Genomic DNA, 25,511 nt, shown 5'->3' with positions numbered 1-25,511 from the left:
ATATCCGAGGCTGTCCTCAACTAAAAAAGTCTCAGCCCAAAGGAAAAAGACTGCTTACTAAAGAATCTCTGAACAAGCATTGTACCAACCACTCCTGCTAGAAATCTAGTACTGCCTCGGTCTAAAATTCTGCACTGGACACAGATACTAGACTAGACTTGTTGTTCCGAAAACCGAAAATGATTACAAAAATATTATGTAAATAAACAGGTGCCAACTTAACATGAATTCCTGCCCAGCGGAACAAGTCACTGATATACAGACAATTCTTAATGGACTATTATTTGATATCAGTATTGAACAATTGAAAACCAAGGAAGAGATGTTCACCATTAAGTGCTTTATTAAAGATAAAACAAAAATAACAGAAGTCATACATTACAGTGTGCATCTATATATTTATACATAGCGAAATAAATTGGCATTGAGCACAGTTCGCTAGCACATACAAGCACAAACAGCTAAATAGAAAGTGAATTAGAGAAGCATTTAATACCAAGAATCAAAGCTGTCAATTTCAAGTTTGTCTTAGAGTGGAGGAGAGAGGAGCTCTTGTCATATGGCTTTTAAATATCCTGAACATTCATTTGCATGCACAGACCCCAGCTTCTTACCTTAGGTGCTTTATTCTCACCATGGTGATGTTATTTTGTCAAGCAGAAACCACGCCTGACACCCAGGCAGCAAACATCACTCTCAACGTTAAAGGGATATATTATATGGACACTGGAATTGGTATAGGTACAGGTTGTTGTAACATCCGTCACATACTTAGCAAGTTCTGCAACTGTAAATAAACAAAACAAAACCTTTCATAACAGTTCCTTGACACAAAATAATTAGCTTTCATATGACTAAGCACAGTGGCAATTTATGGGAAGGGTAGTAGAACAAATTATAACCATGTTCAGTTAGTACTAGCTGGGAGTCCTGACTTTAAGTCTATTGCAGCTCTGTTCTCGTTACAATCTTAAGGCCTTGGACTGATCTTATCCAATGGCCTGCTGAGACTCAAGTCCCTCCACCACCCTAATGACGAGTGCCATGGCAACAAAATCATTGGCTTCCAAAGCAATTGAAGAGCATCAAATGTACATCAAAAGTTTGCACAAACAGAGAGGCTTTAGTTGGGGATGTTTGTTTAGCAACTATGTGATTGTAAAAAAGAAAGAAAAGTTCCTTTTTAAATTTGGACTAAAATCCTGTGGAGAATTCAGATTTATTGTTGTTTTGGTTTCTGATGGCTAAGCAAAGAATAACCCTTTTACAAACGTAATACAAATGAACTTACAAAACATTTTTTTAATACTACTCACACCCATTCCCCACTATCATCTGATCCTGACATCTGATTGTTTTTTGGCCACATACCATTTCCCAGACAGCCTGCAGGGGGAACACGGACACAATATATTTGCTCCACATAAGGGTGAATTTTGATGTAATACTAAATATATGTAGTTCAGTATTTATGATGTGTAGGCTGACCATATATTTATTCTGGGAAAAAACAAATTCTGATACCACAACTTCAATGTAGAAAATATCTTATTATCATTTGATCTTCATATCAATTCAACCCATGAACATACCAATTACACATCTGACTGTCAGGATCAGATATAGTTGGACTTACAAACTGTGCCTCTATAAGGTATAGCAAAACATGAAGCTTCTTTTGACGCATATTGTTTACTGTTTGTCTTTTACAGCGGGCAATGTCATGCTTTGAGAAGAGTAGGGCACTAGCAAAGAAAACAAAAAAGACAAATCCCTCAAAAACAACTATCTTTTTACACTGTATTAAAATTATAATTGTTATTTTTAACAATACAGGTATTTTATTTTTATCAGTTCTTTTCTCTATATTTATTCAAAATAAATTTGGAATATTTTGACTTCGTTATGTACATAAGTGCAAACAAGGTGAATATCACACATTCGTACACCGGTTGAACAAACTAAGCTCAAGCGAGCATCGACATTTCCCAGCACAGCTGGACAGGCCAGAGGGGGCAAAGAGACTATACTTAAAGACCAATCCAAGACATTTGTTAAATCAGCTCTTTCTGGTGCAAGAGGCTATCCCAGGAATATGAGATTAATTTTTCAATACTGAAAACAGATATCTCTGCATAGGCAAATGTCATTTTGAGTGCCTTTTTAAATTGAATATAACATGGTGATAAGACCAAACAGGAAGTATACAATGATGTCTTTAAGCCGAGTCATTTAAATCTTGTATCAAGTCCAGAAGTCTCTTTTCCACCTAGATAGACATACTGTTGGTGGTCGCTTTAAAGATCTTAGATGCATTCTTACTTAAAAAAAACAAAACTAAACAAAAACTTTTAAGACCCCAAAAGATAAACAAAACAAACACCTGATCTCCCCAGAGGACCTTTGGACATTAAGGATTTAACTTTTTTTCTTAAAAAATAATAATTTCGCAATCCAAGACAATCTAACTAGACATTCCCTTTCTGAATAAGTTAGTGTAGTACATTATTTCAATTCATATGTGAAAAAATTCACAATTAAGATATACAAAGGTAGCCATGTTGTCATTTTGTTGCCATTGCAACAACAACGTACTATTAAGTAACAATGAATCTATCATTGTATAGATACAAATGTATATATTTTCATATATTGTATTTTATTGTTTTCCTTAAATGGCAATCTACAGAAACTATGAATTATGTATAAATGAAGATTACTTTATAGTCATGCTATGTTTTCTTTTTTATCAAACAAAATTTGTTAAATTATCCCTAATAGTTCTGTCTGTGGATAGTAGTCACACCTTTGTTACAACAATTGAGAAATTATTTGTGATGAAGATTCTATGAATTACCATTGAGAGAGAGAGAAACTTTGGAACATAACAGTACAAGGAAAAAATAACAATATATTTGTACCATTTACACTACAATTACTCTAGCTAACTATTTTCTTGTACAAGGAATACACACTTTCTTAAAAATGTCAGTGTACTGAAACACTTATGCTAAAGCCCCCAAGAGAGGCACAACTTTTTCATCAAGTATTTTGTTATTTCCAGCTGGGTAGCAGTTGGAGAAGGCATAATGATGTGACAGAAAGACAGAAGGGAGAGAGATAGAAGAGAGAGAGAGATATTTTCATCTTGGCTGGGCAAATCAAGTACTTCAAAGCTATAAGATTTAGACAAATTAATTTGCCTGGACATTCTAATAATCAATTTCATTGATTCAGAAAGGATCATTTCTGCCTTGAAAAAAGCATTTCAATGCTTCAAAGAATGGCTATAAAATGCAAGGACCACATTTGCCCAAAGTTGTTTCTGAAAGTAGTCTTCACACCCACAAACATTAAATATAAATCTATATGACAATACACATACTTAACATTTTTTAACACAGTATATTGTCTTAATGTGGTTTTTATTTGACCTTTTCGAAATAGCCTATGTAGTAAATCAACACATTTAAACATGCCGGTCTTTTAAATGGACATGTTCAGAATTTTTGCATTATTAGATACATTCACCACACAATGACATGACTAAAACATGAACGGCTGTCTGATAATGTTTCCAACGAGGAAAATGTTTTTACATTTTAATATGTCAAAACTACCTCAATAGGCGACTCTGTGTCTAGTCATCAAAACATCTATATAGACTACTCAGTGTGACAATTTTTACATCATCAAAGATGAGACAGCACAGCTGTTTCAAAGAAGAAACTACAGAGACACAACATAGAAGATAAAAGTGCTAATTAACGCACCTGTTCTTAAGGATTTGTCTGTCATTACAGTGTATGGACTGTGGTTGGGTAAAGGAGACTTGAGACAAGTGAGAGGGCACATTCAAACAAATCTTGATGTAATGTCAACAACATTATTTACCCTATTTTCTCTTTACTGCAAACAGATGATTTCAAACAGCAAACCATCATCTAGTCCATCAAAACTTTCTTATTGTGTCTCTGGCTTTTACAATTAAGTCTTTCCTTGACTAAACTATGTACAAGACCACCTGACCACTGTAGTTCTGTCATTTAGAGTCTGCCGACTTGAAAGTAAGGACACAATCAGTGACAAGAATCAAATACATCTTTAAACACAGACATTTTTCGAGCTCTCTAAACGTACTCCCTGCAGAGCCGTAAAACAGATACAAATGAATGTACCACTTTCTTCTTGATTAAAGAATGTGAGGGATTACATCAGACACTGATTCTTTAGCACAAACTCATTGACATCAGTTGGAGAAGTAACATCTTAAATCAGTGGGGACAATTCCTTCAGGTATCAATCTGACAGCATTTAGTTAAGGAGGGTTGCTCTCTGTGTACACACCCCGCTCCACCTGATTGGCACAGACAGACCTTTGTGAAAGAAACCTTGGCACAAAGGCAGGATGTTAAACTCAAACCAGAAAACAACACCGTAGTTCCACCATCTGCCACTCAGTACAGAAAAGTTCTAGAAAGAACAAATGAGAAGCCTAATATTCTTCATCTTCACAATAAATTTTTGGTTTTAATATCATGTCATGAGGAGATTTCCGGTGACAGTCCAGCAGTGCGCAGAGAGCTTGTGTGGCACCGAGACCAAGATAAGCAGTCAATCATACCTGGTGGACAGTGAGCTCCTTTAGATTGTCTTTCCTTTACATTGCACAATGGGAGCTAACAAAGTCTGGATTGCAAATCAAGTCATAGCACTAACCCACTAATGCAGCTGTAGCTCCAACCATCTGAGCCCTCTAATCTAGTTAATCCTTTGTTAGATTAATACAAACAATACATAAGGTACCCCACCTCTGCTGTATAAGGCAGCTTGTTCTAGAACCAAGGAGTCAAGAACCACATTCTTGAAAGTATCTCTTAATTTAGTCCCACACTCACTATCACAATAATGATATCACAATCCCTTGTGTCAGGCTACTGATTTGATTTGACAATATATTTTAAATGTTACCTCTCAAACATTACTGTCTTGGGTGTAACAACACCAACTGAGAGCTGTAACCCACAAAACACTGCCTCATTTTCTGTTATAATCAAAGCAACACATGAGTATCTTTCAGGGGACGGGAATCTTTTTGAGGTTACATGATAAACAATACATCTTAGTGAGCTTTAAAAATATCCAATGGTCATCTGTAACATACTGTACATTAATGTTTTAAGGGTAAAACATTTTAACTCAATTCATTGGTATTTGGGATATAGCCTTTTCTATGTGTTCAGAGAAACCACATCTGGAAAGTATATTATTCAGACTTTGCATTTTATCTTAGGCTAACTGAGTCTTTTAATTAGTTTTAATCACTTTAAATTGTTTATGGTAATAAAACAACTCCCTTCAGTTTAGGGATAAATTAAAGGCACAGACAAATAAACAATCAAAATGCAAATGGGTTCATATATATAACACAACACATTTCAACTGTCATTACATTTAAACGTAAACATGATATGACCCACTACAATTACTTAAATTAATACAAAAAAAAGGAAAAAGTTAAAATGTCATAGAATTCTAAAACCCCACTGCAGGTGCATCCAACATCAGGAAAATTGCTTTCCAAAAAAGTCAAATATTTAGGATCATTAGATCTCAATCCTCATTCACATCCACAGCATGGTCTCTGTGAGGGGTTGCTGATTCTACTGTTGTGTGTGTGTGTGTGTTAAAGGTGTGAGCGTGTATGGCTGTAAGGAATTAGGAGCTGTATTTCCTCAGTCAGCCTGCTCCTTCAAGTTAGTGTGCATCAGGATGGCTGGTTTCTATCAACAGTAATGGGTCCAAGCTTAAGTATTGCCTGTGTATATATCAACATTGTTGACAAATTGATTACGTGAGTACCTCCTAAATGAGGTTACCACTACCTCTCACTTGGGGTGCACTGTAGGTTAGGCACATGTTAGATGCATTCAGATAATTGGCTGTGTTCTTGGGTAGGGTCAGTTGGCAAAGAGGAACTGACTGATGGGGGGAGGGGGGGGGGGGGCGGTGACTATGTTTATGGGTAGTTTAACTGGGGTTTCGAGAGAGGCTTACTGGGTTCAGCGCCACAGGAGCTGCAACCAGCAGTTTGGGGAGAGGACAGAAGTGGGTTTCCATGGGGATGCACTGAAGATCCATTGGGTCGGCACTCAGAACCTCCGAAGGGTCTACTGGAAGAGAGAGGGCGGAGCAGGAAGAGGAAACATGAAACCCTTCCACTGAGAAAGATAGAAAACAAGTGATGAGGAAAAGTTAATAACTTTGGTATAAGACAGACAGTTCAAAAGCATCAAGATTTTGAATAAAAGTAATACAGTATTTCTCATTACAAGTTATACACAGTGTACATAAGAGAAGAGAGTGAGGGCAGTGGTTGGATCTTGGGAATTTAGTGAGAAATTGAAATTGCCACCCCGCAAATATAAAGTCTACACAGATCACAACAGTGAAGACAGAGACAGACAGAGAAGATGACACTAGATCCTAAGTGCATCAGGAACGTTTGATATGATCCAGAACTGATCTGTCACCTGCTGATAAAGTTAAAGCTCTTCTTGGATGCTGTTTTTTCACTTGCTCACTTTTGTTACATTAAAAAGTGACACAAAGGAGTGAAATGTGTGAACACATACAGTATGTATGGAGATATAGCTGGGTGGACTTTACAGTAAAAGGACTATGGTCATGTCTCTGTGTGGACAGAGGTCTAAAAACCTAAGGTTAAAACAAAAGAGAAAACCCAAAATGAAGGGGCAAACCTGATTGGAGGCGGCGGATTCTGCGAAAGGAACATTGGTGACTGGGGTCGAGGCCGACGAAACAGTGGAGGTGGTGGCACCGTGCATCATGGGAACTTTTATTCAGGCGAGTCAGACGAGAGACAGAGAACGAGGGGATGGGTGGGGAGGGGGAGGAATAGGAGGAGGAGGGGATGTTATGGTTACCATGGCGAAATGTGGAGGAGGAGTAAATATCGAGGCAACAAGTCATGTGACATTGCCGCCGGGGTGAGGGGTTTCAACAAGAATCAAGACACATGCAAATGAAATAAGAGAAAAAGAAAATCACGTTACTATTTCTATTGAGAGAAACACCATGTTCTAAGAAATATGGAGAAATGTGTAGTTCCACAACTGAGAGTTTACAAAATATGGCATTATTCTATAGTCATACAATCAAATCAGACTAAGGCATCTGATAGTTGTATTCCAATGGAAGGAGGCATGTGTGGGGAGGGGGGAGCAAATGAGTAAGAGAAAAAGGAAGCAAAAGCTATTTCTGTAAAATGCAGACTCACACACTCACATAGGGATCCTGACTATAATATGACACTCATTTGTCATTTTTTTTATCACATAATTCCAAAAATGTAATACTTAATTTTGATTAAATATTGGCTATAACAGTTTGGAAATCCTGATGCGATACTACTGTAGCTCTTTATCTTTGGTGAGATATTTGATCAAAATCTCCTTCAAGTCTCACCTACTCCCCAACTAGACAAAATAGATGATTTTATGAATTGTTTAAATGACAGAGAAAGGTCAGCATCTCAAGAGCTCACTTCTACACTACCCTGCATCATGGGTTATAAAAACAGTGGTCGTGTTTTTAGTTTTCTATCTCGAGACTTATTTAAGAATTGCTGCCCTTAACAAATCCTGAATTAGCATCATATTATCATCATACGGGTTTGAGCTATGGATGACAAAACACAAACACAGGGTAGGAAATGCATAAACAGCCGATGGCTAAAGCACTCACAAACAGCCAGACCTTCTCTCCCAAACAACAAGGCACATACTGCACATTCTTTAGACTTTGCTACTTTGATATCCTTTTCTGTCTGGGAATATGAATATCAATGGACATTAATATGTGGATGTGTGTAAATATATACAGTACATCCAGAGGGGTTATATCAGATAAAAATGGCCTAAATTCAATCAAATCAAATCAAATGTATTTGTATAGCCCTTTTTACATGCAAGCATGTCACAGAGGGCTTCACATAGGCCCATAGAACTGCCCCTCAACCAACCTAAACCCTCAAGGAAGACAAGGAAAAACTCCCAAAAAACTCTCAACAGGAGAAAAAAAAATGGAAGAAACCTTGGGAGGAGCAATTCAGAGAGGGATCCCCTCCTCCAGAGACGGTTGGTGGGAGAGAGGAGCAGAACACAGGCTAAATTCAATGTGAGGTCCAGATTAGTCTTTGTTGTGCTGTAGACTGGCAGAGAGGAGGATTTGTGAATCCGACCATCTACACACTGTTAGAAAACTAGCAGAGGCTAGAAAGGTGTGTTATGGGGGCCAGAAAGGGGGGAGGGTAATAGTACATGGCCAGGGGGCCAGAGAGGGGGCTGAACGTTCCCCTCACCAGCATATCCAGGCACTGACATGAGGCGGCTGTGGGGGTGCCTGCAGCTGCTCCAGTCCCGCCTCTCCCAGCGGCCCTCCGCTGCCAGCGGGACTGGGGGTTTCATTAGCCCTACAGGAGACAGGAGAGGGAGGGGGTGGGGGGGCTTACAGCAAGACCAACATGACCCAGCACTGGCCCCACGCTCAAAGCTATCTGAAATGTCTCCCTCACACACGCACATAGGCGCACCCACTCTTATCTGCTGTGCCCACATGAACAAGCATCCTCACACACACACACACACATACACATGGACTTGCAAATATGAACACAAACAAATAGCCATAGAATTGTTAATGAGTTTAAAAAGAAGGTCAGTAAGAGCAGTGAAGATGACAAGCAGGTGTTCTGAGGCGTACGGACAGACAGACAGAGACAGGGTGACAGGCAGACAAAAAAACTCCAAAGCATCTCAAGGCTGACCATTATGATGGACTCAGCTCTACAGTCAGCTACCATTCACATCTTCTACAGTTCCTAGCCTCGATATGACAGACCTACAGCATCACCATCCTCAAACAGTGATAACATATATCTGTCCTGTTGTTGCCTTTGTTGTTGCCTTCATCCCTTTCCCTTCCCTGCAGTCCGCTCAACAGAGAAGCCCCAGTACTGCCAGCTGCCCCATGCCCCCCAGCAGCAGTGAGTGAAGGAGCAGACCTACCCATGCCTCCTGAGGGCGCCATGCACAGGACTGAGCCTGCCACAGCATGCAGAAGTGAGGGGGTGGTAAGGGGGAAAGAAGGAGGGTGAGGGGAGGAAGGAGGTGGGGTTGGGGGATCGACAAGACAAAAACAACATTCAGGTTAGTGCAAGCGACAGGAACAAGGTGAGCCATGTCGAGGCTGTCACAGGTACAACACACAGCAGAGACAATATGGAGGCCTGAGGGGATGCGCATATACACACACGCACGCACGCACACACACACATGACACGCAGAACAATAGACGAAGAGCGGTGGAGGACACAGGATGCAGATATACACTGAGAGCGCTGATGGTCTGCCTTTGATAAGCTAGTTGCTGTCGTGTGTGTGCAGTATTACTAGTCACTCTGGGAGTGTGTGCACCTGGTGGAGAAGGAGCTGGGGGAGATGGAAGCGTGGGTCACACTGGGATGTGTACATTCTCTCTATACTACAGCAGCACAAGCGTGAAGGTGCTCGCAACTTGGTAGCACCTGTAGAGGTGGCATGTGAGTGTTATCGACGTCGAGAGGGGAGCAAATGCACAGAGCACAGATAGGAAGAAAGAAAGAAAGGAAGAAAGAGAGAGAGAGAGAAAGAAAAAGAGAGTAAGAGCAGGAGGGAGATGAGAATAGTCATCTGCCCCACATTCCACACAGCACATTCACACTGCTGACAGGTCACAGGGGTAATGTTGAACATCCTCATCAAAGACTGCCCTCTCTCTCTCCCCCCGATGCTACCCACCTTCTAATACAACAACTGTTACATCGACCTACTGTATCAACCTCCTACTAACAAACAGTCATCCAACAGCATGTGCAAGTTCTAGAGAAACAAAATAATGCTCGCCATTTAACATCGGCCATTTAATAAACCAGTTTTTTAATGTACATTCATGTTTCATGTTGGAGCTGGTTACCTATGTAAACCGCCCATAACTTAACCCCACAGATCCAAGTGTTGACATAGTACATAGATACATTAGGAGTCTGTATGCCTGATTCCGAGTCCTACACTATGGGATAGTGCATGGTTGGACATAAACCAATGCCAAATGTAAATTTCCCCAGTGAGATGCTAAAATCAACTACAATGTCTAAATGTACACCCCTAAAATGTTGTTCTTGAATTCTTCATGTGGACTCACCAGTGGGGATGAAGGCTTGCTGCTGCAGCTGCATGTTAGCCAGGGCCTGCTGGTAGTGGAACATGCTGGGGTTGAAGACAGCCGCCGCCCCGTTGCTCTTCTCCAGAGAGGGCCTCTTTGGTAGCGGCTGCATGGCCCCAGGGGGCAGGGCCTGGAGATGGGAGGGAGGGAGAGAAACAGACAGAGAAAGAGAACAGACACAAAACGAAAAATAGTTAGAGTTACAACTACTACAATAGTGGTAGAACAACTGGTTCGATGAAGCTGCTTAATACGGATTCATATAATAGAATTACAATGCAGAACCACCCCACACAACTCCAGCATCGTCTAGTGGATGCAGTGCCAGTGGACTGAGACACTCAGTTTGAACAGCTTTGTCTGGTTCTTTTCTCCGCCAGTAGAGGATGCTGCAGTATCTTAAACCAGCTACTGAAAGACAGGCCAATCCCACTGGCCCAGCCAATAGCAAAATGGATCTGCAAAGGTTCTATTTTCTACCGAAAACCATGTTGCACCATCTATTGAATGAAGGAAAACCTGAAGGGCATTTGCATTTACGACAGGAGGATAAAAAGATCGAAAAAAAAGGTGAAATGTCAAAATACCACGTCATAGAGTGGCTGCAGGTTTCCCATCAGAGGAACACCAACAGGCTGGGGCGGGGTAAGGCGGGCAGTGAGCACATGACAACAGCCAACCAATAAGGATTAAGCAAACGACACTCAGACAGCAAGGCAGTGGAGATACGGGTGAGGTCATAGTCAGGAACAACGCATGATGGTGAAAATGTTAAGCAGCAGAGTGTAAGAAAGTAAATAACAAACAGTAGCTTCATGAGAGGGTATTAGGTACAGCCAACATGATGAAACCATGCAATGAAAAGCAAGCTTGTAAAAATATGTCAGGAGCAGACAAAATACAAACTTACACTAGAACTGGAAGTACTGCACTTGACCAGTTTTTGCTATAACCATCCATATAATGAATCTCTGAATCTTTTTTCATACTCTCTTACTTTGCATCTATCTGCAATGCAGACAGTGTATTTACAGTGCCTCATGCAACCACCCAGGAACACACATTGCTAATTTCATATCAAGAGCACACAAAAGAACACGAGCCTCCAGTACTAAAATTAAAAGGAAGATAAACCACATAATCTTCTATGAAATCTCAATTGGGTCAATTCAGTTTGACAGGCTTTTTATGACTGAATCGATTGCAATTGTTAAATCGTTAAAACGACTGATACAGAAATCATAGGATTTCTTAGCGTTAATAGAAGGATTATGTGAGAATTGATTTCCTTATTAACTTTTACAAAAATTTCCAATACAACAAAACAGTATTAAGTCAGATGTGCTGTAATGAGGTTGTTGGTGGTAAATGCTTCACGTGCCAAACACCAAAACGTCCTACAGTATTTCAAGTTTATTTACCTTGTTAAGCTTTAATTTGAACACGCTTCAAAAACGCAATACGTGCCATCCCACACTACTGTGTTGTGAGGCTGCTCTGCTCTGAGGCTATGGTTCCGAGGCTATGGTGTGGAAGCCAGGATGATAATGCTGAGGTGGTGGGTGTGCTGGTCTCACCATGGTGCCAGTGGCGGCGTTCTGACTGGCTTGGTGCTGGGCAGCCTTGATCCTGGCCTGCAGGTGAGCAGGGGGGTGGAAGTACTTGCACTTGTCGCGGCTGCAGCGGCCCTTGATGTAGTCCATGCAGACGATGACCGAGTTCTCACTGCCGTCTACCATGGCTGCCTCCAGGGGGTGGGCGTAGCGGCAGTCACTCTCGCCCCGCGTGCAGTTACCCCGCTGGAACTCACGACACACCTGGAGGCCCCAGAGAGGAGGGGGGGGGTTGTTTTATTGTAATACAGACACACCACGCAGACATCCAGACACACCACGCAGACATCCAGACACACCACGCAGACATCCAGACACACCACGCAGACATCCAGACACACCACGCAGACATCCCGACACACCATGCAGACATCCAGACACACCACGCAGACATCCAGACACACCATGCAGACATCCGGACACACCCCACAGACATCCAGACACACCCCACAGACATCCAGAGACACCACACAGACATCCAGACATACCCCAGACATCCAGACACACCACGCAGACATCCAGACACACCCCACAGACATCCATACACACCACACAGACATCCAGACACACAACACAGACATCCAGAAACACAACACAGATATCCAGACACACCATGCAGACATCCAGACACACCACACAGATATCCAGACACACCACGCAGACATCCAGACACACCACACAGACATCCAGACACACCCCAGACATCCAGACACACCACGCAGACGTCCAGACACACCATACAGACATCCAGACACACCACACAGATATCCAGACACACCACGCAGACATCCAGACACACCATACACACAGTGGCATAATGGTTCGACATAACATCACACACCTCCAGCTTGTCTGTACGCATGTGTTTGTGTGCAGAGCTGCCGTTGCCCATGCTGGCCAGGCCGGTGGGGCTCCCTGGGACCAGCAGGGGCCCGCTGGGCAGTAGCTCAGGCATCAGGCCCATGCCTGGACCCATGTGGCTCAGATAGGGGCTGAACGCCATGCTGGGACTGGTAGCCAGGGACGGGGTCACCGGGAACGTGGTCTGAGGAGGAAGGGAGGGAGGGATACAGAGAGAAAGAGCGAGACATATCACTTTAGCAGCCAATGTTCTTGTTCAAAACCTGCTGTTCACAATATATACTGGCAGAAACAACCATGGCTAAGTTAGTGTTAGTGTAAGCTGCTCACTATTGGCTGCAGCTGGGCCCCTGGCAGCATGAACTGCATCTGTTGGGCCAACATGGCGGCTGCTGTCTTCTGCTGGATCAGGTTGTTCCTGCCGTTGATCTCCAGCTGCGTCTTGAGGTGTGGAGGGGGGTGCAGATATTTACAGTTGTCACGCGTGCAGCGGCCCTGCAGAACGGAGGGAGAAGAGAAAAGGAGGTTATAGAGAGAAAGAGAGAGAGAAGGGCGGGGTTCAGTTTTACTGTAGGGCAGGCAGAGTGATAAATTGCAGTGGCTCTTAGTTATTAGATCCAGGAGAGATGAACCAGTGTGACAGGGAGATGAGTAATGGGATTAGAGAGATAAATCACGCAGGGGTTTCCTTGACAGGCAGCCAGAAAAGGCTATAGGACAAGTTGTCCCGTCACCCCCATCTCCAAAATGAGGAATGGACAACGACAAATACAGGGTAGTACCATCAGAAATGGAGAATAAAAAAACTGCTACAAAAATATAATTAAATACTTTAATTGGAGGAATATATGGTGCTTTATGAAAACTCAGAATCTAATATCAGATGATTATTTATTTAAATATGACACATTGGGAAAGTCAAGCAGCCCTGAGAATACTTTTAATTGGTGCATCATTTGAAGTTCTTGTTAATTGCCATGGTGACACAGATAGACTGAATCACCCCATTCTTGTACCAATCATTATAAAAATGTTACTAGATATTTCAAGGATAGAAAAAAACCTTTGACTGAAAGATAACCCTAGTTAAGCACAATGAGTCCACGGAAAATTGCGCGGACACAGAGATATGGCTTGTGCCAGGTTTAGCACACTAGCACAGTACCGGCTGAGAGACCCTGCTGACACAGGATAAACCCAGGGTTCAGAAAACACATGCTCCAATCTCTCTCAGACCACAGCCTGTATCAACCTCTCCAGTCAGTTATCAGTCTAGGAAGTAAGCAGCTTTCCATAGAGCAGAGAAAACAAACATATCAGGGCATGTGACAGATTGAGGCACATGGCTGGTGACATAATGTGTAACAGTCGGAATGCGGAGGGGGGGAGAGACCAGTGAGACCTGCTTGCTAACCTACTGAGTGACCTTATTAGACCTGGAAAAAGAGAGAGAGAGATAGAATGTCTGTATCACACTTCCCTAAACAAAATCCACTGTATATATAATTTATATGCAAAAACATATGCATATCCTTAGCACACACCTGACATGTCCTGACAGAGGTCCTTATGAGCTCTCACTTTTCCTGGAAATGTCATTCAAATATTTTCAAATATATATTTTTATACTCCTTTAGGGTCTACTGTCCATAAAAGCTCCCCTTTGCTCTGGTATGTGGTGTACTTCAGCCAGCAGGGTCTGGCTCGTCACCAGAAGCCTCTGCCCCAGAGCTCTGCCAGGGACATAATTCCCCAAGTCCCTCTTAAATACTTTCATTCAAATTGTTGCCAGTTTTAAACCAACTTAAAATCTAAGTTTTTTCATTCCACTAATTACATTCTTCGAAATGCCCTCTAAGGCATTGTCCTCTGCCCTGCCTGGCTGTCAGGTTCTATTTGGTAGTGTGTGAGTGTACAGTATGTGTGTGTGTGTGTGTGTGTGTGTATGTATGTGTGTGAGGTAGAAGACGTGGTGCAGGAACACTGCAGGTGAAAGCAGAGACTCTCACAGAGGAAGAGAACTGCAGTCCCCATTAAACCCCTGGGCTCCTAGCAGCTGTCCATCTGCAGCGGAGCTGTTAACCCCCTTAAAGAGCCCCACCAAGCCCCACACCCCCCTTGAACCAGCCTCTGTGTGTTTGCATGCGTATATGTACAGTATTTATGTTTGTATGTGTGTGTGTGTTCGTACGTGTGTGTGTGTGTATGTTTGCATGTGTGTGGGTTTATGTGCGTCTGAAACTAGTCACAGAGAGTGAAAGGATCCGAAAAGCTGAGCCAGAAGGTTGTGTCCTGGTCCCACTGCCAGAGGAGACACTCTAGCGCTAGTGATGTCACTGAACGGGGACGGCGAGGGTAATTGTGATGGATCGCGTCGCGCTGTGATGAGGACGCAGGGAGGACGCCTATCTGCAGAAGTGCTGAGCAGCCAGTCGGCAGCAGCAGGATGGCAGCCAAGGCGGAGGCAGAGAGGTGGACAGCCGCAGTGTCTCCCACAGCTGAACCTCCACACTGCCTCACACACACATCACAGTCAAAAGCGTGTCATTAATAACATTCATTGTTAACATTGTTATTGAACAGCCAGGCGCAGTCCAGCGTGTCGGCAGGCAAGCATGCGGGGCGCCTCATACAAACAGAGGGTGCCAGACACCAGAGAGATGGAGGAGAGGGCAGTGGGGTTTGCGTCAGCAGCCTGTGTGTTAAGGGATGTGTGAGTAATTAGAAGACAGGTCTCGTGAGCCAGCTTGGTAAACCAACCTCAATACTGAGGAGCAGTAGAACACTCTGAGGACACTAAGAATAACACACCTAATGATGTCTCTGGTACATAGTCTGCTGTACATAGCTTGGCAGACGATCATACTCCAATGGGGTGTGCTACACATTACTATTCTCCGCATTGAGAACAGGACATGAACAGAAAACCGTGGGGGGGGGGGGGGGGGGGGGATGGGAGGGGGGGGAGTGAAAAACAAAAGAGAGAGGGAGAGGCAAATGAAAAGTCATGTCAAGTAGAATCTATTGGGTCAGGAATCTCCTCCTTGTAACCATGGCAACACGCTAAGCAACAGAGGAAGTCCCTCCTAGTACAGTAGTCTCTATGCTATGCATGCAGAGAAGAGAGAGAGGTTTAAAGTAAAATACAGAGAGAGAGGTTGAGAGAGTACAAGAGAGAGAAAGACAAAGCTGGATAGGGAGAAAGAGAGAGATTTTGATTCACCAATACAAGGTGGAACAGCAAACTGATCTGCATTATAAAAGCACCATGCTTTGCATTTATGACAAATACTGCACATGGTCATCTGACTAATAATAACTACCTCCCCTAGACAGGCAAATATTCCCTGCATGGTTTCTTTGTGTTAGGTGCAGAATCTCACCCTGCCCTGCTGTACAAGATCCTCTGCATGCTAGACAATTACATCATCCAAAAGAGCTCTCTCTCTCTCTCTCTCTCTGCAAGAGCAGTATTCTGCTGAACGTTGTCCAGAGTTTATGAACAAAGTGGGTCTGGGGGCAAATGTGACTGCACCTATCATCCTTTAAAACAACGCCAGCACTCCCGTTAATAAGGTAAAGGACCTCCATGCTTTCCTGCTGCCCTTCCCCCAGCAGGTCACCAGACAGACAGACAGACCAGGACAGACAGAGAGAGACAGAAGGGCAGACAGACAGATTAGACAGGGAGGCAGACAGACAGACAGAGAGGCAGGCAGAGAGACAGGGCAGCTGGAAGAGCAGCAGAAGGAACAGCATTGCACAAGAGATGCCAGATATGTGGGGACAGTGAAGTGGCCATTAGGAGATAAATCCATAAATTAGCAAGAAGGGGAGGATGGGAGTATGGGAGTAAAAGAGCATAGGAAAGGCGGAATGAGCTGCTACAGGAACCAAACTTGCTTCCTTCTTCTTAGTCAACCTGTATACGTGACAGTTGCGATAAACTATTCATCAATGTGACATAGAGGATAAACATAGAAGGATAAAATATGAGTGGATGGAGTGTGGACAAATTGTGTGTGAGGACAGTGTGTGGACAGAGTGTGTGTGTGTGTGTGTGTGTGTGTGTGTGTGTGTGTGTGTGTGTGTGTGTGTGTGTGTGTGTGTGTGTGTGTGAGAAAGCACGGCTGGCTCCTGATAAAAAGCGAGCCGTGATGACCTTCAGTTGTTTGTAACTTTCTCAAAGCGCCAGCACTGTGTGACCCTGAGTCCCCCCTGAGTGCCCAGACAGCCCAACAGGGCCTTCAACACAAGAGTCCCTCCAACACAGAGCAGCTCCCATCTACCACACGTCAATATAACCCACACACAGCCAGGCTGTTGCTCTGTGCTAAAAACAGCAGTGCCACTCACAAAGATCAAACCAAACTATCCAATGGGTGGGCACTCCTGCGCTGTTGCTAGGCCCCTCTCTCTCTCTCCCTCTCTTGTTCTCTCTTTCCACATCTCCCCCTCTGCTCTGCTCTGGAGGACATAACACAGAAAAATGGCTGAATAATAAATTCTAACTCAATAAACGGGGAGACAGCAGCTGCACTCAGACAGAGAGCGCCTTGTCTGGGGTTCTCTTTTTCACTGCAGGGACGCTGGTCAGAAACAAACACAGTCACACACACACACACACACGTAGACACACACAGACCCATACACATACAGCTCGAACACGAATCCAAAATGTCAACACAGTTCCAGCTACTCTGACATACAGCAACATCATCACTACTGCATTGGATGGTGTATCTGAGTCACTCTCTGCACAGTGACAGTCTGACTTGCTGTGGAGGTGAGATGTATGGGGGGGAGACAGGAAGCAGCTGCACTGTCTGGGTCAGAGTGACTGGGCCACATCAGCAGCAGAGGGACAGCTAGTCAGCAAAATGGCTTTAGAGGACAGGAGGATGAATGGACGAGGATGAAACGCAGGCCTGGGAGGGGCAGTATTTCAGGTGTCGCTAGGTTCTGAATATTTCCAAAACCTTGAAAGCCTCTGCCCACTCAGGCAAGTTGCGTGTGTATTTGTGTGTGATTGTATTAGTTTGACCCGTTATCAATGAGTGTGCGTGTGTGTGCGTGTGTGTTGCCTGCGAGGTCGTTACCTTGAGTGAGTCAAAGCAGGCGATGACTCGGCCATTCTCCACGTGGCAGCTGCGGGAAGGGTGGGCAAACTTGCACTCGGCATCCGACCGCGAGCAAGTGCCTCTCTGGAACTCCCGACACACCTCCAGGGTCAGCCATTTAGTGTCCCGCCCCATGGCCATACTGACCGCCATCACGGCCTCTCACACACAGGCACACACACAGATGGCAGACGTGTGGTGCGAGGAGCAAAGTGAAGAAAAAATAAGACTGCGTACACAAAGGCAAGTGATGGAACACTCAAATGTACACACAAAAACTCCTTGACAAGAGAGTAAAAATCTAAAATTATCCCGGGCACAAATCAAAAGCAGGTCCTTTTGGGTTTTAAGATGAGTAGGACTAGTCTCGATTCTTCCAGGGCCAGTCCAGGTGAGAGATCTATGGGTTTCAGGTTGAGATAACAGGCCTAGGCAGTGAGCAGAGGCCAGCTCTGTCTCATCACAAGAGAGGGCTCCTCAGTGTGGCATTCTGGGAAACGTAGTTTGGACAGGCGTTGTCCTACAAGGAGGCATTCAGATGACGTGTTCTTGTACCCTCTGTGTCCTGATGAGTCTGTCACCGTCAGTTTCGATATCTTTCTCCCCTCAGGCCACTCCCTATATTTGACTTTGTCTTTACACACCCAAATCACCTCGGATATCCACAGTCTCTCACAGTCATACTCACGTCCGCACGGTGAGTTTCGGGATGAACTCGGAACTGGAGCGATAAGTACGGACGATTCAGGTCGTTAGGGAAACGGAAAGATAGAAAGAGCACACAGCCTTATCGACCAGTGTCCTTGTATCGATGAGCCGAGGTGACGGGTGGGGAGGAGGGGGGGGAGGAGGGGGTTGCAGATCAGCAGGAGGACAGATGACTCTCTGGCTGTCAGGGTGAAATATATCCTCGTTCAAGGCCAAACACACACAGCGCTCCTCTTCTCTCTCACCTACCCTGGAGGGCTCGGAGGAGGGCTCCCACGCAGCGCCAGGCGGACAGCGACAGCAACACAGCAGCAGCAGCCGAACACTTACGCAGCCAAGCACTGGACCTGCAGCCAGCCACTCACAGTAGGCACTTTGGAGTTCCGCTTCCTCCTCTTATTTCAGTCTCTTTCTCATCCCTCCCTCTCCGCGTTCCTTCCTGGTCCTCTCCTCTTGTCGTTTATCCTTCCGTCATCCTCCTCTTCCCTGTCCTCGTGGTGTGTCTGCCCTTTCCGTAATAACCTGTCTGTGGGGCGAACATAAAAAAAAGACAGATTATCAAAAACCCGTTGGCAAGTAGCTGGCTGAAGAAAAACCGGAAGATAAACATCCAATGTTAAAAAAGCAATGTCAGGAAAATTCTGGAAGTAGAATCATTAGTATCAAGCCTACTTTGTCAACAAGTAAACTCAGTAAAAAAAGGAGGTGAGAGGTTGGTGGAGCATGAAGCAAAAAAGTGAGACAGAAGTCAGACAGAGAGAGAGAATGGAAAGGGAGAGAAAAACAGAGGTAGAGTAGCGCAGCAGACAGAAGGGAGGCAGCAATGCACAGGAAAGGGCAAGCTACGTCTTGATTAAGAGATACAGAGAGAGAGAGAGAGAGAGAGAGAGTAAGGGAGGGACAGAGAGAAAGAGAGGGAGGGAGGGACAGGGAGAAAGAGGGAGGGAGAGAAAAAGGGGGAAGGGGAAAGAGACGTCACCTGGCAAAGCAAATTGACAAACTTGACATGAATCATGCTGTGTATGTATGCTGAAATACAGTGTCCTTGAACTGGCACAAGCTGGCACTTGCAGTCTCTTGCAGACAGTTTTGAATACGAGGGAAAGAAAAAAGGAGTGACAAGGAAAAAGGATAGAGAGGGGGCATTTCTCCACAGCTGCAGCTGCTGTGCACAGTGCAGGGCCACAGCCAATCAGGAAGCGTGCAGGGTGCGCCTTCGAACCAATGAGGGAACGGCTTCCACACAGAGCCCTTCCTTCCTTTCCTCCCTCCCTCCACCACCCGTCCTTGTTCCCTCCCTCTCTCTTTCCTCCCGCACAGTCTGTCATGGCGGAGCCTCATGCCCAGATTCAAACAAGAGAATAAAACGGTCTGACTTTTAACTCTCTCTCTCTCTCTCTCTCTCTCTATCTCGGAAGTGTGTACACACCTGTGTCTTGTTCAAACAGCAAGCCTCTCTGCAGTGCGGGTAGATAGATGGGCAAGATAAGAGTTTTACTGTACTGTCCACAGCTAGGTGTGGTGTGGTCGGGTGCGTAAAGGACTAGAATACGGTAGTGGCCGTTAACAGTCAATGATGACGTGAAAGACAGCAACTGATGATCCGTTTTAGTAGAGCCATATCACATATCACATGAAAAAGGGGTACGGGTCTGAAAGAGAGCTCGAGGGAGAGAAAACATGAGGTCCTGAATGTATATCCATTCATTGAGTGAATAGGCAAGAGGGAGAGGGACAGAGAGAGAAAGAGAGAGGGAAATAGAGAGGGAAAAAGAGAGAGGGAAAGAGGGAGAAGAAAGGAAATGAGGTAAAGACGGGATGGGAGAAGATTCTATCTGTCCCTGTGTCTCATAGCGACAGACACAGACGGGAGGAGCCGTGGGGGGTGTGAGTGTGATGATGTGCGTGAGAGAGAGAGAGTCCGCAGACAGACAGCCAGAAGGAGAGTACTGCGGTGGAGTAAGGGAGAGAGAGATGTGGGGGTGGGGAGAGGTGGGGAATTGAATTAATACACCCACCTTCACACTCAAGAACAAAGGCACACACTTGCATAAAAAAAGGGATGAGAGATGAGAGTGTAGGATTGCTTGCTTAAGCAAGGCTGGTCCCTCCTCCTCCTCTCCCTCCTCTCCCTCCCCGTCCTTCCTCTCATCCTACCTACAGATCGATGAAGAGTTTCCTCAGGGGGGCACGCTGTGTTCCTGCAGGCAGACCCAGGTCAGCGCCACGAGCCCCCGCTAACCCACACCTCTGAGCCCCGCTCAGCACTCTGCAGAGCTGCTGCTGCCAGCATCATCATCAAACCCCTCTATGCTCACAGGAGCTACCCCACTGACACCCACTGCCCCCCCCCCCCCACGCTGCCCCAACCCAAGCCCACGAACACTGGTGGTGAGTTAACGCGGCAGACACAGGTTTTCCCCGATCCATTATGGCGCTCAGGATCCATACTGCTTCCTGCATGACGCTCCCGTCCCGTGTTCTTAACAGACAGAACCATGTGACCTTTCAGGAGCCAACACATTCATTAACAAAGCCTCCTCTTCATTGTAGTTACCCTCACGGTTTTTTGCAAAGGTATTGAGCACCTCTGGAACTTCTTTATATGATATATGAAGCACTATAGCTGGTGTATGACAGCCGTGACAATTACAAATAGAGACACCCTGTCATCACACCTATAAGTATTCATCCCATTTTCTCGGCAACCAACATTAGTAGAACAGCAGTAACTAACATTAGACGTAACAGTTGTAACCAATATCCAACATTGATTCAACTAGCCAGTGCAGGCTGTAACAGATGTGTCAGACAGTCAAAACATTTCAAAGCCACACTGGCCCATTCATGTCCCAAATGCATACATGTCAACTTTTTGTTACGTGTGTTAGGTTTATCTGTAATAATATGACACTCTCAAGATAAGGTGAAGATGTGCAAATAGTAGGAGTACTGGCAGATTTACGGAAAGTAAACTGACCTCAAATAAACGGCACATGCCTGCTAGGCTAGCACGTCTGATCATTCTCTTAGCACACCATGGGGCTAGTGTTTGAATAATTGAACAGACATTCATAAGCTATATATCCAAGCAATAACCATCTGCATATATTCTCAGGCGCAACCCTATGGTATGGAAGTGCTGTAAAGACTGTACATGAGCCTGGGAGTGGCCCTGTGTTCACAATGCTGCAGAGGAGGGACACTAAGGTGAGGAATGGAGCGTAGGAGAGGTCAGAGGAAGGAGAGGGGTCAGGGGAAGAAGGAAAGGAGAGGAGACGGACACATCGAACAAAAGATGAGATGAGAGAGAAGTGAGAGAAGGATCTGTAACTATTGCTTTATGTTTGTAAATATCTAGATAGTAGAGAGAGAGACAGAGAGAGCGAGAAGGAGAAAATAGGGGAGTGAAGGTCAGCAAGGCTGTTCCGCATACAATCTCCCACACACCCCCACACACACACTTACAGTTCCTGTGACAGTGTTCTTAAGAAAAATATAATTGTATATTTTTAATGAAACATAATTTTAGGATTTAATGAAACAAACATGAAAGTGAGCCTGGTTCTGTAAGGTTACACATGGAACAGTAATCTTTCAAGGTATAAAAAGATATAAAAAGGCTTTTCCTGATACCTGATATCTCAAGTTTTTGGCAGCAGCGTTTATTTTTTGTATACACATTAACCTGACAAACACTTTGCATCAGTCTCAACTCCATAGCAAAACCAACACACACGTACACAAGTAGCTGCTGTAAGATAGGTGACCTTTGAACCTGCAAAAGTTCCATGATACAAATCAATAGGTCGATAAAAAAAACACATCAATAGTTGGAGAAGGGGAAAACGATTGATGACACCACCTCCTAGCCTAGCCTATATCAACAGTAGACAGATTCTCTATGAAGCATGAGCACTGACTGGCCGAGTGGTGAGGAGAGCATGGTAGAGTATATAGGGCAGCATGCTGCTGCATTCCCTCCCCATGTCTGCATGAGGGGGTGGGGGGCTCCAGGATGGGAGCAGGTAGAGGTCAGGGTGGAGGTGGGAGCTGGGGTTGGGGGAAGAGCGGCTGCCTGCATGCCGGCTTCTGCCTTGGGCTCCAGCCTTCAGCGCATTGCGTCCCTCATCAAAGATAGAGCGGCACTCCATGACAGTGTAACCTTCACACCAGAAAGCTGAGGTAGGCAGGTATGGCCAGCAGGGATGCCACCATTACAGAGCATATTTACCGGTCTGCATGAAAGAAGGACTATGTTGCCATCGTAAAGTAAAATAAATATTTTTAAAAACTGAAGGACAGAAAGAATAACCTTGCTCAAAAAACACAAGGACTGAAAAAGCGATATCAGCAGCCAATCCAAGCTGTGGAATTCTCCCTGTTTTTTAAATGTTTGTCAGTTAGTCTCCCTTGCATTGCTCTCTTCCACAGCCAAGTCAGTCAACTCTGGGAGTGTGGGAGGGAGGCACGGCTGACACCAAGTAACACACAGCTAGGTGAAAAATTGTTCACCCAACTGAAAAGGGGCGGAATCATGAAACGCATGACGTTTTTTTTTTAAGATGAACATTTTACTGAAAGGATGATAAGATCTGAAAATGACACTTTTGGGCTTGGGTCCAAAAGGAAAGATCAGGTGGTTGCGTAAAAAGAAAGAGATGTAAGAGAAGACAAGGGGAGCTATGGGGAACTATGAGATTTAAAGCCCACTGCTAGAGGGAGAGAGCAAAGTAATTAGGTTAAGTATCTATTATCCCCTCAGCTTGTTAAAGCACCACAGCACCCATTCACAAAAACAGACAAATACACCACTATACATCCTCTGACACACCAATTCAATATGTAAATCCATAAATGATTAACAGGGGATAAGAACAGTACGCTATGCCTCATAGATTGAGGCGTGTAGCCTATATTCCACATTGGAATTAAATCAATCAACAACACAACAGATCAAAACTCCAATGCCTCAACATTTTTGCTAATAAAAAAATACAAGTGGTCTTACCTCTTAGCTACACCCCTTTCTTAAGACCCATTGTCAGATAACAGATATCTAGTGCCAGTGAACTGAGTGAGCATAAGCAGATATTATGGCTAAATCAATATCATATAGCAAGCATAACATTTGGTGATTTGTTAATGCAGCTGCTTTATCAGTGTAATGTTTTATTTGCACCATAAAAACACACATCATCTAGGGCAGCCCAGGCCTTCTTGTGTGGGGGGAAATGAGGACAGGAGGTTGTGTGTGTGTCAGTTATCAGTGTTTATACGGAGTAAAACAAAGCTAGCTAGATGGGTGCAGAGTCCACAGATCCATGGTGAGGGTGAAGGCAAGGGAGAGAAAGTGTGTTTGTGTGTGCGGGGGGGTGATTGAGAGAGAGTGAGAGAGAGCACATAAACTAGTCTAGACTCGCCGTGCTGTTAAATGAGGCAAGACAATGGCATGGACTCAAAAAGACTCACCAACACAAAGACTGAGCACTATGTGTTTAAATGCAAGGATATGGTGCATAGGAGAATAAGCCTATGTGACTTTGGCGTAGATCTCCCATGTCCTGTTATATCAATGTGTAAATCTGACCAATCAAATTAGGGAATAACACTTGACTGAGTGGAATGTAACTTTGCTGATACAAGTGACCTTATTTAACCCTGGCCCACTGAAAAAAAGGAAACTCACTTTAATATACAAATACTTTGCTTTTGTGTGGGCTTATCACCCAATCACACTAAGAAATAAAAAACATTATTAATCCCATAGTGTAATTAAATGCCTTTAATTTCATATCCTGAGAATAAGCCAAGTAAAAGCCTAGACAGGAAGGTCTACACCGAAAGGCGATTAGGCCTAGCCGTTTTGTGCAGATATTTAAAATCTAGTATCTACTAAGAGATGGTATCCTTGCTAACGAAGGCATTGGTATTACAGTCCACAGTCGGTCAACTGCAGAGGTTTAGGCTACTTACTGAAATTAAGCTTTTAATAAAAAGGAACACAGGAGTATGAAATTAATCCAGCGCTGCACATGTGCCATGAAAGTGCGCCTTTTGTAAACGACAATGACAATAATCTAATGTCTTCCGTATTCATATTTGATTATACCAACTGGAAATCGGATGATCAAGGACTGGCTGGCATTAAAGTAGCTCTAGTCGTCAGTATAACTGCTATTGGATTTTACTAAAATGAACGTTATGACAGCAGGTGTGAAATGACGCTCGTTTCATTTTCATGCAGCTATTGGTGTGGCGTGGCTAAGCTACCCAGCAACAGGCAAATACAGCTCAGAGATGAGAACGATTGTCTGCCCTATACGTTTCCCATTACTTTAGACGTTTACTGTAATTACATGTCCAAATGAACACTTTTTGGGCATGCAATGTGCTGCATCTACTGTATGAAATATGAAATAAAGCACGAGGCTAAGTGAAAGTCAAATGCGACAGACGTGTGCTTACCTGTGCTGTGAACAGCTAAAGCCAAATCCACAACGTTCTTCGGTCCAAAATCTTCTTATCACAGTCTGCTTACTAAATTACACATGTGACAGCCAAAGTAGCCTACAAATGTCGCCTAATAATTGGCAAAGATGTCGTTCTTCGCTGAAAGACGACAGTAGAACAGAGAGGCAAGCCAGTGTCAAAATATGTGCATGGGTTGAAAAATGAGGAAACGAGCCCACATTTATGAAGCGCGCGAAGTGAAATGTCCCAACTTGCTACATGCCTAAATAAAAAGCACACAGTCAAGAAGGCGAGGTAAAATCGATGGAGGGAAGGCGAAAGGGAGGAGTTGAAAAGTGTTGTTCGTCTGCGTCTCTTGGGTGGTATTACGCATTGCCGTGTATTGCCTCCATTTTATGGGAATCCCATGCCCTCTGTATCAACCAAAGGAGAGCACCCAACAGACTAACTA

At 44.2% G+C, this 25,511-nt stretch overlaps 1 protein-coding gene across 18 annotated transcripts; it reads right to left on the bottom strand.

Moving 5' to 3' along the window:
* Positions 1–325: 325 nt before the first annotated feature.
* Positions 326–25,511, bottom strand: mbnl3 (muscleblind-like splicing regulator 3). Of its 18 annotated transcripts, none has more exons than XM_062476765.1 (10): positions 25,055–25,511; positions 17,858–19,112; positions 13,089–13,253; positions 12,739–12,942; positions 11,862–12,101; positions 10,264–10,414; positions 9,090–9,125; positions 8,384–8,494; positions 6,762–6,856; positions 6,030–6,221 (listed from the first exon to the last, which is right to left on the bottom strand). In XM_062476765.1, the coding sequence occupies exons 2-10, from the start codon at positions 18,029–18,031 to the stop codon at positions 6,171–6,173; spliced, it is 1,227 nt and encodes a 408-aa protein (XP_062332749.1). In that variant the 5' UTR covers positions 18,032–19,112; positions 25,055–25,511; the 3' UTR covers positions 6,030–6,170. The 18 variants fall into 18 exon arrangements, 16 of the variants coding, with proteins under 16 accessions (XP_062332745.1, XP_062332750.1, XP_062332748.1 ...); XM_062476767.1 differs by having other exon boundaries at positions 6,035–6,173; positions 25,055–25,510; XR_009932047.1 differs by lacking the exon at positions 6,030–6,221 and adding an exon at positions 9,498–9,607 and having other exon boundaries at positions 6,832–6,856; positions 25,055–25,510.

The sequence above is a fragment of the Osmerus eperlanus genome, chromosome 13 (assembly GCF_963692335.1).
Source record: "Osmerus eperlanus chromosome 13, fOsmEpe2.1, whole genome shotgun sequence".
Taxonomy (NCBI): domain Eukaryota; kingdom Metazoa; phylum Chordata; class Actinopteri; order Osmeriformes; family Osmeridae; genus Osmerus; species Osmerus eperlanus.
The sequence above is the reverse complement of the archived record's forward strand: the minus strand, read 5'-3'. Positions and strand labels throughout refer to the sequence as shown.